Source organism: Mus caroli, unplaced genomic scaffold (assembly GCF_900094665.2).
Source record: "Mus caroli unplaced genomic scaffold, CAROLI_EIJ_v1.1 scaffold_10244_1, whole genome shotgun sequence".
Lineage (NCBI taxonomy): Eukaryota > Metazoa > Chordata > Mammalia > Rodentia > Muridae > Mus > Mus caroli.
Genome location: NW_018390304.1, coordinates 1 through 14233, shown reverse-complemented (window position 1 = coordinate 14233; position 14233 = coordinate 1). Strand labels below are relative to the sequence as shown.

Below are 14233 nucleotides of genomic sequence, written 5' to 3'. Positions count from 1 at the left end.
GTTATTAACTTTGAGATATTTCACCATGATTTTTTTATTACATTGTTTTGAGAATTTTATATGTGAATACTATATTTATATCATTCTCATCTCTCCCTTTCTCCCAAACTCCTCCCACTTACTCAAATTCACATCGTCTTTTTCTCTTTCATTTTTCTTTCTAACTCTAACACCTAACCCTAAACCCCCAACCCTAAACCATAACAGCAAACTCAACCCTAACAACCTTAACCCTTAACCCAACTATTAACCCTAACCCTAACCCTTAACCTAATCCTTAACCCTAACAACCCTAACCCTTATCTAATCCTTAACCCTAACAACACTAACCAAAACCTAACCCTTTTACTCTAACCCCTAACCATAAAGTAACCCTAACACTATCCTAACTCTTAACCCTAACCCCTAACCCTAACCCTTAACTCTAACCCCCTTAACTCTCCCAACTGTAAGCCTGATCCTAACAACCCTAACCCTACCCCCCAACCCCTAACCCTATCCTAACCCTTAACCCCAACCATAATCTAACCCTCTACTACAACCTCTCTAATCCTAACCTAACCCTGTAATCCTAACCCTTCCCTGCCCCCAACCCTGTATAGTAACTCTAACCCTTAAACTTAGCCAACCCTAGTTTAAACCTAAACCTACATTCTGTATCAGTTGACAGTTCAACCACAAAAGGAAAGCTCCTATTTCTAAATCCTGATTTGTTGAAAAATTCAAGTATAACTTTTCATAGATGTTTTTGATATTCAATCTTAAAACCTCTGAGACCTGATATAGATCCGTAGCTTTAACCCTTTAATCCTAAAGGCTTGATTATAATAAAATACTTTTCATTTGCATACTTTTCATCTGGCATTTTGAGGTATGTTGGATCAAGTAGACCTTATAACACAAAGGCTTTACCTTATTGAGTACATTCATAAAGTTTCTCTCCAGTATGTATTCTTTTTGGTATTTGGAGATAAATGTGAAGGGCAAAGGCTTAACAACATTGCTTCCACTCATAGGGTTTTTTTCATTATAATGAGGACTACAGAAATGTGCAAAGGTTTCATCATATTCAATACATTCATAGGGCTTCTCTCCAGTGTGATTTCTGTCATGCTTTTAGTCTGAATTGGGGTTTTATTGCTATGAAAAGACACCACAACCAAGGCAACTCTTACAAAAGACAACATTTAATTGGGGATGCCTTACGGATTCAAAGGTTCAGTCCATTATTATCAAGGAGGGAAGCATGGCAGTGTCCAGTGCTGGAAGAGCCAAAAAGCCCATCCCTACAGTAACACAATTCCTCAAATAAGGTCATATTTCCTAACAGTGCCACTTTCCCATTGGCCAAGCATATTCAAACCACCACCTTTGAAGATCACTGTGACTTGCAAAGGCTTTGCCACATTGGTTACATACATATGTTTCCTCTCCATATGTGTTCTTTTATATATTTGGAGGTTACTTGGTTATGAAAAGGCTTTACCCCAATGATGACATTCATAGGGTTTCTCTCCAGTGTATATTCATCTATGAACTCAGAGACTACTGACTTTACCACATGGATTACATTCATAGGGTTTTCCCTCCGGTATGTGTTCTTTTATATCTTTGGAGAAAATCATGAAATGCAAAGGATTTACATTGATTACTTTTGTAAGGTCTCTCTTCAGTATGAATTATTTCCTGCCTTTGAAGTTGAACATGAAAGGGATTTACCACATTGATTACATTCATAAGGTTTCTCTCTGGTATGTGTTCTTTCATGTGCTTGGAAACTCTGGTATTGTGAAAAGGCTTTATCACATTCATTATATTTCTAAGGTTTCTCTCCAGTATGTTTTCTTTTATGTATTCGGAGATTATGTGGTTGTGAAAAGGCTTTACCACATTGACTACATTCATAGGGTTTCTCTCCAGTATGCATTCTTTTATGTTTTTGAAGACTACTATGACATGTAAAAGCTTTACTACATTGATTACATTTATAGGGTTTCTCTCCAGTATGTTTTCTTTTATGTATTTGAAGATAATTATGATATGCAAAGGCTTTACCACATTGATCACATTCATAGGGTTTCTCACCAGTATGCGTTCTTTTATGGTTTTGAAGACTATTGTGACAGGCAAAGGCTTTACCACATTGATTACATTCATAGGGCTTTTCTCCAGTATGTGTTCTTTTATGGTTTTGAAGATTGCTGTGGTATGCAAAGGCTTTACCACATTGATTACATTCATAGGGTTTCTCCCCAGTATGTGTTCTTTTATGGATTTGAAGATAACCATGATATGCAAAAGCTTTACCACATTGGTTACATTCATAAGGTCTCTCTCCAGTATGTGTTCTTTTATGTATTCTGAGATTACGTGGATTTGAATAGGATTTACCACATTGATTACATTCATAGGGTCTCTCTCCAGTATGTGTTCTTTTATGGTTTTGAAGACCATTGTGACATGCAAAGGCTTTACCACATTGATGACATTCATAGGGTTTCTCTCCAGTATGTTTTCTTTTATGTATTTGAAGATAATTATGATATGCAAAGGCTTTACCACATTGATTACATTCATAAGGTTTCTCTCCAGTATGTATTCTTTTATGATTTTGAAGACTACTTTGACATGAAAAGGCTTTACCACATTGATGACATTCATAGGGTTTCTCTCCAGTATGTGTTCTTTTATGTATTCGAAGATAATTATGATATGCAAAGGCTTTACCACATTGATGACATTCATAGGGTTTCTCTCCAGTATGTTTTCTTTTATGGTTTTGAAGACTACTTTGACATGCAAAGGCTTTACCACATTGATTACATTCATAGGGCTTTTCTCCAGTATGTGTCTTTTCATGACTTTTAAGTCCACCATGATATGTAAAGGCTTTACCACATTGCTTACATTCATAAAGTTTCTCTCTAGTATGTGTTCTTTCATGACTTTGAAGACTACTATGACATGCAAAGGCTTTACCACATTGATTGCATTTATAGGGTTTCTGTCCAGTGTGTGTTCTTTTATGGATTTTGAGAATACATGGTTGTGAAAAGGTATTACCACATTGATTACATTCATAGGGTCTCTCTCCAGTATGTGTTCTTTTATGGTAGTGAAGACTACTGTTAGATGCAAAGGCTTTACCACATTGATTACATTCATAGGGCTTAACTCCAGTATGTGTTCTTTCATGACTTTGAAGTCCACCACGATACGTAAAGGCTTTACCACAGTGATTACATTCATAAGGTTTCTCTCCAGTATGTGTTCTTTTATGTATTTTGAGATGACTGGAACATAAAAAGGCTTTACCACATTGATGACATTCATAGGGTTTCTCTCCAGTATGTGTTCTTTTATGTATTTGAAGATGACTGTGTCGTGAAAAGGCTTTATTACATTGATTACATTTGTAAGGTTTCTCTCCAGTATGAATTCTTTCATGCCTTCGAAGCTGACCATGGCATGCAAAAGCTTTACTACACTGCTTACATTCATAAGGTTTCTCTCCAGTATGTGTTCTTTTATGTATTTGGAGATAACTGTGTCGAGAATAGGCTTTACCACATTGATCACATTCATAGGACTTCTCTCCAGTATGTGTTCTTTTATGGGTTCTAAGAAAACTGTGTTGTGAAAAGGCTTTATCACATTGATTACATTTGTAGGGTTTCTCTCTAGTGCGTGTTCTTTTATGCATTTGGAGACTACTGTGATGTACAAAGGATTCACCATATTGAATACCTTTATAGGGTTTCTCTCCAGTATGACTTCTTTCATGCCTGCAAAGATAATTGGAACTTGTCAAAGCTTTACCACATTCATTGTACTGATAAATCTTTTTATCTGTAGGAATTAATTTTACAATTCAGTCTAGTTGTAAAGAGGAATCAGATCTTAAGGCTTTATCACTTTGTTTACAATCCTGGTTTCCCCTTCATTATGGGTGGCTTTGCTCCTTTAAAGATACCTGTAATGGTAAGTCTCTTTATTACATGGCTCACATCTGTAGTGTCCTTTTTCTCTATGAGGTTTTTCATATATTTGAAGAGAACAGGAAGAACTCAGAGTTTTATCACACTGAGTACATTCATATTTTCCTATAGTGCAAAGTATACTACATTTGCATATAGAATTTCCAATGGAAACTTGTCAAACAGAGAAAAATTACCACATTCCTAGTACTCAAAGGAATTTTTTGCAGTGTTAGTTTGTGGATATATTCCCAATGAATAGTGGATATAATTAGTTACTTGGAAAACTAACTAATTATAAACTTGTATCACACTGAGAAAGTCTACTCAAATGGGGAGTATCTTCTAATTGTTCTGGGAGAGAGAGGGGTACATTGCTTCTTTCAATATCCCTATGCTCACATGGCTTGTATCCATTGTGACACATGATATGCCTACTAAAAGAAGAATAAATGAAAGATTTACACATTGCAGTAACACAGTTTGACTCTTTGTTCATCAACAACATGTGGTATAGGGATTAAGGTTTCTCCTCAACAACATTTTTGACTCTCATAAACTGCCACTTTCACTAACCTTAGCAATGTTACTACAGGTATATGAGCAACACCAGGTTTACTATGGAATATTTGCTTATTAGAAGGTTTTGAACATATGCACCCACTCAATGCATATATCTTCTGCAATATGTGAGTGGTATGAGTCTAAATAGGTTGTCAGGTCTACAGAGTAGCTGCAATGTGGCTAGTAAGTAGTAATATCTGATGAGGCATTGTTTCCTTGTCTTTTCTCTCCAAGGAATGCCTTGCAAACACAAATCAGACACCTGACACTGAGGTTCATGGATTTTTGAGAATTTAATAATCATCAATATACTTAAAGAAGTGCTTTTTATTTACTGTTGTTTTCCTATAAAACATACAGGACACATTAAAAATTCCTCAAAGGCATATTATACCAACTTGCATGTGAAAATTACCTTGCATGTCTTCTAGAACTCTGACAATGCTCTTCAATATTATGGCCTTCCCAATTGTAGCCTAGAATATAGTACCAGAAGAGATATGAATTATTATTGGAAATTAGGGAAATTTTAACTTACGATCTTCAGTGAGCCTGATTTATTCACCTCATTCTTCCTCATTCTCAATTGAAATTACAGAGGAGCATCACAACAAAGGAACAGTTGTTTCCTTATTTGAAAAAAGTGAAAGAAAATGCAGTGTCTTACCTATAGCAGTGAGGTTCCTGTAGGTCTCCAGCATCACATCTTTGTAGAGGCTCTTCTGTGAAGAATCCAGCAAAGCCCATTCTTCTCGAGTGAAGTTCACATTTACATCATCATAGGTTACAGCACTCTAAAATATCCCACAAATGTGTATAACAGAAACCATGATACAGACATCACTGTAAATGTATATTTCAGTGACAATATAGTCATATAATTCTGCTCCATTTATTTCTTAACTCAGAGGTGCTAATATAATTACCAAATCATCTTAGAAGTAAACTCAATAATGAGGTTCACCTCTGTCATTGCTTTACTCTTTGAATAGGATATATAGCCTTGCAAGAGAAATGCCAACTAACGGGGGTTGGGGGGGGAGGAAGTGTAGAGGGATGCCTTTAATCCTAGCATTCAGGAGGCAGAGGCAGGTGTATTTCATTGAGTTGGATGCCAGCCTGGTCTATCCAGGAAAGCCAGAGGTACATGTCAAGACCCTGTCTCCCCTGTAAAATCAATCAAACAAGAAAGTGAAAAAGAACTCAGACATTTTTACTGAAGTTCCCTCAAAGAATTATACATTCATTCCAGTTCTGTATTCATCTTCCAAAATCTTGAAGTGCCCCAGTTAAAACTGTAACATTAATAGGATCTTACTAAAAGGGGATATATGTTTAAACAGTTACAAATGGACAGATTAGCAATGTAAATGTTGATTCTAACTCAGCAACATAGGGCAGGAAAGATGGCTCATCAGTGAAGAGCTCTTGCTGGTCATGCAAATAATCGAGCTCAATTGCCAGTACTTACAAGGAGGCTCACAACTACTACCCATTACTCCAAGTTCAGGAAGTCTGAGGCCATCCTCTGACTACTATGAGGACCAGGCACACATGAGGTGCATACTTATGCATACAGGCAAAATACTCATATTAATAAAAAAAATCAAACAAACACAACAGATAGGAAGAATGCTATGTGCCTGCAACTTAATGACTCAGAAAGTTCAGGCAGTATTAATGAATATATGCCATCATGAGAAATAGAATATTCTGCCAGATTTCAAAATTCACATGGATAAAGATCAATACAACAGCATATGCCTGACATGTACCAAAATTTGTATTTCATGTCTATCAGCCAATAATATAAAAACAAGCAAACAAACAAAAAGCCAAGCATGTTGAGCTACATTTAATCCCAGCATGCTGGAGTCAGAGTGAGGAGGAGCTTTTAAGTTTGAGGCCTGCATGTTCTACATAACTACCTACACAGAGAAACTTTGTCTTCAAAAACAACAAAACCAAAAACAACAAAATTAAAAATATAAAACCACCAGGCTCACAAAATAGCTTAACATTGAAAAGCAACTGCTTCTACTGCATCTTATGCAGTTTAGAGAAAGAGTCTTGCTAAGAGCCATCTAGGAGAAACTGAAAACTAGCAGGTGATCTTCCTGAGATGGTTCCGCCATAGATTTTCTTCTTTAGGTAAGGCCAAGGAGATTACATTTGAGGAAAGATCCCTGTTATCAATATGTTTTTCCTGTTGTTACCATTAAATATATAACACTCACTAGGTATTGACCCACCATGTTGAATAGATTTCTGCAGGCCTAAGAAGATGCAGTATCTTGTAATAATGCTATATAGACAAATATATAATGAGTCTATAGAATTCCTGATTTGATTTAAATAATTTTAGGAAGAAAGATTTTAGAAATGGTCTTAGTTGATAGAAAGATGTAATAAAGTTAGAATCAAGAATAGATTGTGCTCGCTCTTCATAATAGTAAGTAAAAGTTGCATAATAAGGAATCCAATGAGCTTCCACATTTACATTAAAAAGAGAAATAGACTTGGGACAATTTCATGTTCAAGGAAAACATTTAGGAACAAGAATAAAGCCACTGGTGTGCACTATGATGCACATGGCAAGGCCATGTAAAAAAGTGTTGCTTTGAACTTATGACGAGCATATTATAATGAAACAATGCTTTGAACTTAATATCAACATCCTTCTGTAATTCCCATTTTATGTAACATTTTATCTCTGAGGTAATTTTCTAAAGAACTTTTTGTCTAAGAAGGTATAAAAAGATCGGAGAAAAGAAATGAAGATATTGGTTGAATGGTTTGGCTTGGGGAGCTTTGCCCCATCCATCCATCCATCCATCCATCCATCCATCCATCCATCCATCCATCCATCCAAATGTGTATGTCTGTTCTTCTATATGTACGTGTATAGGTATATGTGTATATATGTAAGCATGCATGAATACTTGTGGAGTTGTGATAGATGGTCGGGTCCAGCCAGAGTGTAGGTGTATGAATGTTTGAATACGTATCTGTCTATGCATATTTGCCTGTATAGAGCATCCTAATCATTTTTCTTCCCTTCCTATCTGGTTCACAAAGAGCTTAACCAGCTTAGCCAGTGAGGCTTCTGCTAACTCACCAGAGAAACCACAAGCAACAAATCCTTTTACTTAATTCCCTGCTGCTAAACAGCATGTGCTGCTAACAGCCCAATATTAGCATCTACTAAGGGACAGGTAATAAAGAGTTAACTTTTTAGTGCTTAATGAAGCACTAAACAGTTAGAAAGAGTTAAATTTCCCTAGTGTTTATTTAGTATAAAGAGTTAAATAAAGCAGAGAGTTATAATGTTTAATAAAGCAGAGTTAAAAGAGAGAAGAAGCCAAAATTTTTTAACCAAGAAAGTTTTAAGAGTCTTTTAGAAGTTATCAGAAAGCATTCAGTATAGTTAGAAAGCTAGAAGGTCAGAGACCATCAGTCTTTAAAACTACATCTGGAAACATCAGCCTTTACAACCACATCCAACACTGTGTCCCATTTCAAGCCCATTCCTGGCCAGGGCTCCCAGCAGATTTTATAATGGTAAAGGCATGACAGCATGCCCCATTCCTTCCCATGCCCAATGAGGAATCTAGAAAGGCTCCACCTACAAATGCTTCTATAAGCTCCCCAAAGATAGCCACAGAGAAGTGACAAGAGTTTAAAGACATTATCCTATCTGGGAGCTTTTTAACTCAATCAACTACATCCTGACCCTGCTCACTATAGGCTACTGGTCATCCTAGGATAAGAATGCATTTAGTCTAACTTCAATGATCTGCAATAGCTGCAGGAGTCTGCAAGAGCTGCAGGAATCTGCAAAAGCTCATACACTGTTCAAATGTTAGAAGTCTCTTCTGACACTCAAGACAATCTCTTGATTGCCACATCTTGTAAGATCAGAAACCAAGTTTTATCTTTCCAAAAACAATGGCACAGAATACCCCTTCTCATTCCAATAGAGAGGAATCTATACATAGTGAGGGAAGATTGGACCAAAGCAAACACAGATGGCTGGAACAGTGCTGAACTGAAACCACAGAGGAAAAATCCATGACCTTCAATTTTACATCTTTCTTGTTTCCAGAATTTGGAAGATCTTGCCAAAATTGGATTCTAAATTGGGATGGACTCTGCCACCCTTAGACCACAATTGTAGCAGGTTATATATGAAGTCCCTTCCAGGGACTAGGAATCTCTTTGCCTACTCCCCTTTACATTCATGGAAGGCTTAGCAGGAGGGAGTGTTTCCCCTAGGGTACCTTTTTAGGCTTCCAATCCTGAGCAAGGACCTTCTCTTTAAAGGTGATAATCTCTTGGAAAATTCAGGCCTGTCTCAGTATTTGTAGTACTCATCCAACAGACTCAATAGTCCATCTAAAAATTCAGCCCATTATTTTTTAATTCTGTTGGCCTTAATTTCTGAGGGCATGGACAGAATAAGAAAGATTTTTGGATCAAAATACTACACAATTGACTTCTAGCTAAATTTTTCAACACAATTTCTCACTGACACAGCATCCAGTCATTTAGATGAGGGCATGCCCTCAAGTGAGCCTAACTCAGGTGACTGTAGGCTCTAAAATGCTGACAACTAAAGCTACTTAGGACACACAGACAATATTCTATGAGAAACTTAAAAAACAAAACAAAAACAAATTCAATGGCCCGAACTTCTGTCTGCATTACTGGCAATACTCAGATCTTCCAGGTACTACAAGAAAAGCTGATTAAGCTCTGAGTACAGCTTTCTATGCCATTTGACATCTCAAGTGATATTTTCCACATTCCCCCAAACAAGAACATTTTTAGGTTGTGTCCAGCAGCAAAAATAGTCTTTTTTTTTTTTTTTTTTTTTTTTTTTTGCCTATGATTTTCTTCTTGTTCTAGCTTGCTATTCTGCTGCTGCTGTGATTGAATTCTCTACCCAAAAACATTATCTCAGGTAATGAACAGGTTCGCTCATTTGGTCCTGTCAGATCATAGTCCATCATTCTGGGAGCTTAGGACTGAAACTCAAGCTTCAAAAATGAAGTCAAGCACCATGGACAAACATGGTTTCCTGGCTTTCCCTCTTGCTTGGACTGTCTCATGCTCAGCTAGATTTCTTATCCAGCCCAGGCACACTTCCTTAGGGATCCTGCCACCCTCAATTGAAGAGCCTTCCCACATCAATCATTATTCAACACAATTTCTCACTGACACAGCATCCAGTCATTTAGATGAGGGCATGCCCTCAAGTGAGCCTAACTCAGATGACTGTAGGCTCTAAAATGCTGACAACTAAAGCTACTTAGGACACACAGACAATATTCTATGAGAAACTTAAAAAACAAAACAAAAACAAATTCAATGTGTTAACCTTATCAATCACGTCAGTAGCAAAAACCCAAACATTGATGACTGTAAGAACTGGAAAGCACAGATTTGCCAAGAAATGAGTAAAGGCAAGCCTTTAGGATCATGAAGAGGAAACTAAAACTGTTTTTCCACACAAAGTCCCCAAACTAACAAAAACTCAAGTTTTACTATAACATGATATATTAAATGTTCAGAAGACAAAATCAGGTGAAGGTCTATCATTTCCCAGGGAAACAATAATATAATTAGATTATAATGAATAAAATCACACACCATAGATGGCACCATTGATAGAAGGAGACAGAAAGACAGACCTATAAGGCTTTTAAACTACAATATTACAAAAATAATAATATCAAAGAAATTATAGGCCAGCACTTATCCTGTGCACCCTGTTTCTCCTCTTTGCCAGAAATGGATTGGAAGTGGCAAAATGTCAGTTAATTGAACAAAGAGGCAGCTTAAGGAATAGAAAAAGATTGATTTTTTTATTTTATTATATTTTTTTTTTTACCAAATCCACATTGTATAGAAGCCTAATATGCAAAATATATAAAGACCTCCAGGAACTAGATGTTCCAAAGCAAAAAAATCCAACTAAAAATGGGGTATAGATCTAAACAGGGAATTCTGAACTGAAGAATCTCAAGTGGCAAAGGAAGACTTAAAGAAAATTTCACCATCTTAGTGACATAACCGAGACCCAGAATGACAGATATGGTATGCATTCACTTATACGTGGATATTATCTATTAGGTAAATAATAATCAAACTATTATCTATTAGGTAAAAAAAATAATTCCACAAAACTACAGAGATTAGGTAAAGAGAAGGGCTATAGGGGGGAAGCATGGATCTCCCTCGAGAGGGGAAACAGAATAGTTTCTGTGAGCAGACTGGGGTTTGATGGGAACAGGAGTGGGAGGGATCAGTTGGGGTTGTGGGGTAGGACGGGAAGAGTACAGTGTAGGAAGAAACAGCTGGAATTAGGGGGTATTTGGGGATTAGTGTAGAAACCCAGTGTAATGGCAGCTTCGTGGAATCGATGAGGGTGACCCTGATAAAGACTCCTAGGAATGGAGATTATGGAACCTGAACTGACCATCTTTGAGGCCAGCCAGGGCTTCAATGCTGGGGGTGAGTTACATTTGGTTGAGCTGTTGGCCAAGGAGGTCCCTTGGAGATCTTAAACAAGTCATGCTGATGCTAGGACAAAATTTGGCTCTCTGAAAACTGGCAGCAGGGCCCCATCACTGAGGACAAATTCCACACAGCTCACGGAATGTAGAGGTCAAGCTTCAGCCTATGTTCTAGTCTCTGGTAGGAGAGAAGGTGCTCTATAGGCTACAGAGAGAGAAACCTGGACACCAAGCAAGCCACAAAAACCCTCTACCTACAATTGGTCCTTCCTGCAAGATGTGCTGGGGCATGGTGGCAACAAGCTTGTTTGAGTGGCCAGCCAACACTTGGTTTCACCTGAGGCCCAGGACATGAAGGGGGTCCATGACTAACACTGTCTGGATTTCCAGGAACCCTACAGAGACTTAAATGGCAAGCATTGGCTGGCATAGGTCTGTGCCAGGTCCTCTGCTGATATGTTATGGCTGTCAGCTTGGTGTGTTCGTGGGACTCCTAACAGTGGGAGCAGGTGTAGCTCTGATTCTTTTGCTTGATCCTGAGACCCCTTTCCTCTTATTGGTGTTGCCTTGTCTGGCCTCAATATGAAGGCTTCACCTTGTTTGTTTCTATCTTGTTTTGTCCTGTTTGGCTGTCCTCTCTTGGAGGTCTGCTGCTCTCTGAAAAGGAAGCTGAGTGGGGTGATCTAGGGGGGAGGAGGATGGGAAAGGCGGGAAACAGCTGGGAGGAGTGGAGGGAGGGAAACAGTGGTCAGGATGTATTGTATGAGAGAAGACTCTATCTTCTATTATAGCATTAATTCAATATTGCTTAAGTGAAAATGCCAAGAAGGAGGAAAGCAGTAATGAACAAAGAAGCCAATCAGTGAAGACGGGGACAGCATGACTGGGACAGACACGGTTCTCCTTCTGTTTGTGTAGACGGTGACCATCACACAGGAGTATAAGAGTATGTTTTAATTGTCATCTCAAAGACTTACTTCTCCATCTGCTAACCTGTGCTAGTCCTGGAAGCTTCTAGCCTCTGTGCAATCTTATCTGAGACTTACTGATGAATAAACTCACCCTTTCTTTTTCTTTCTGAACTCTGGCTGGCTGGTCAGCTCAGCTGTTCTGGCTCTAAACTCCTCTCCACATCAAATGATTCAAACTGACTTCTCTCACTTCTGACTGAATTGCTCCAATTGGCCGAAAACTAGACTAGCATTCTGTTTTAATCTTCTGGCTCCTCCTCATCCTCTGGCTTGTTTTATCTTCACCTGTGTCTAGCTTGTTCTCTGTAACCTGTCTCTGTAAACCTGCTTCCTCCTCTCTCCCTCTGCACTGCTTCCTCTATGTTGCTTCTCTTCCCTCTGTCTTCTCTAGAGACTTGGGCAGATCCTGTTCTGTTAAACTTTTCCCTGATTCTTTAGACATCACTTTCAAACACAGGTGCTTCCTTCTGAAACTAACTTTACATTCATTGCTTGGATTTAAAGGTGTGTGACTGCTAAACTTTTATTTTCCTACCCTCCAGCTACTATTGATCTCCCTTCCAAACAGAGAGGCCCCAGGCTCTAAAGCTCTCTGTATGGTGATCAGAGAGGTGGGCTCTGTCTGTGCAGCTCCCCATGCCTCCTTGTGATCTCACCCAAACCCAGCCACACTGAGCCCATGCACAAAACAATGTTGAGGAATAATTTAATGTCTGTTTCCTTACACATGTATTATGCCACATGATGTGGGATCTCCCTACCTACCTGCACACCACCACGCATACCTGAAAAAAACCTCTGTATTTCAGAAACTCCTTTTGTACCCTGGAATTGAATTTCCCTGAATCACAACATTCATTGTGGCTGCTGGTGATGGAAAGGTAAAAGGATTTTAATCAAACATTGCTGAAGGATGATCCCCATCACCTCCTTTCTACCAGTTTCAAAACGAATTGTAAAATTTATCACACAAAACTGAATGTGCAGTGCAAGGTTCAGAGCTTCTAGAAACCAGATCTTTGGTTTCTAAAATCTGTCTTCCCACTGTACACCAAAAGTAATGCTTGTGTGTGCACACTGGGCAGTGATATTATAAGCAACAGAGCTTCCTATGGCCAGAGTTGCAGAGCCTCCTCCTCCCCAGGGAATCCACACTCAGGCAGACTCAGAGGCCAAGGCCCTCTGCTCATGTCACCACATGTACCAAAAGAACCACAGTCTGGTTCACAGTCCATCATAGTCCAATCAGATTGGACTCTGATTGCTTAGCCAACCTGTTCTTCCTTGTGGCTGCCACAATCATGATGGCATGGTTTGTGGTCTCACTTACAGCTCTCTGATGAACATCAGAGAAGAATATGGAAAGAACCTGCAAGCTACCTCCCACTTGCGCTCCTCCTGATTGCTAGTATTTCCACAGGACAGTAGCAGCTCCCCTACTGGAGGAGTAGAGATTAAAAGACTCAGCTACCATAGGCCTTCCCAGCTCTGTCCTTCCACCTCACCCTAGGGGTAGATAGAATCTTTAGTAGAATCTTCCACTCTCCCAGAGCACCTGCTCATCTTTAAGGCACAGGGTCCTTTGCTGAGGCCAGCCCCAGCAGGGGGTTCTTCTTGAAGCAGTGGAGGGGGAAGAGTGTCCATGGAGAGTAAAAACAAGATTCGGAGATAAGACTTTGTCTTGGGAGATATTTAGGATTGCTATATAATAAAAAGTTTACTTATCTAAGTCTAAGTTAACTATGCTACTGTATCTGACCTGCCTTCTGTGATCCTCTGGGGCCAGAAACTGTAGTTTCTGGCACTTAGCACCTCTTCCTCAAACCACAAAGGATTAAGTAAATAGCCTTTGTACTATCTCAGCAGGAACCGCAGGGCTCTAACATTCAGCCTGCTAGTCCTAAACTGCAGGAAAAATGTAGGCAGCCACATGCCCAAAGATGGCGCCGACCTCCGGTACACCGGCGCCTTAAATAACGCCATTGCAAACAACGCCATTGCGCAGGTGCCAGCCCGAATCTGGCGCCAACCCCTCCCAAGGGGGTGTTACATATCAAAGGGGCCGACAGACTGACAAATCCCAGGAGGACAAGTAGCTCTCCCCAGTGGAGGGGTGGAGATAGGAGTCCTCCCGGGGGTTTTCCAGAGTTCCCGAGCAGCATGGAGGGGTTCCAGAAATAAAGAGAGCTGTTGAGAAGAATCC

At 39.1% G+C, this 14233-nt stretch overlaps 1 protein-coding gene across 1 annotated transcript; it reads right to left on the bottom strand.

Annotated features, from left to right (window-relative positions):
* Nucleotides 1-1538: 1538 nt before the first annotated feature.
* Nucleotides 1539-14028, bottom strand: LOC110288585 (zinc finger protein 431-like). Its single transcript, XM_029473864.1, has 5 exons — nt 13915-14028; nt 5209-5335; nt 4957-5017; nt 1906-3620; nt 1539-1609 (listed from the first exon to the last, which is right to left on the bottom strand). Exons 1-5 carry the CDS (start codon nt 14026-14028, stop codon nt 1539-1541), a joined length of 2088 nt encoding a protein of 695 aa, XP_029329724.1.
* Nucleotides 14029-14233: the final 205 nt, after the last annotated feature.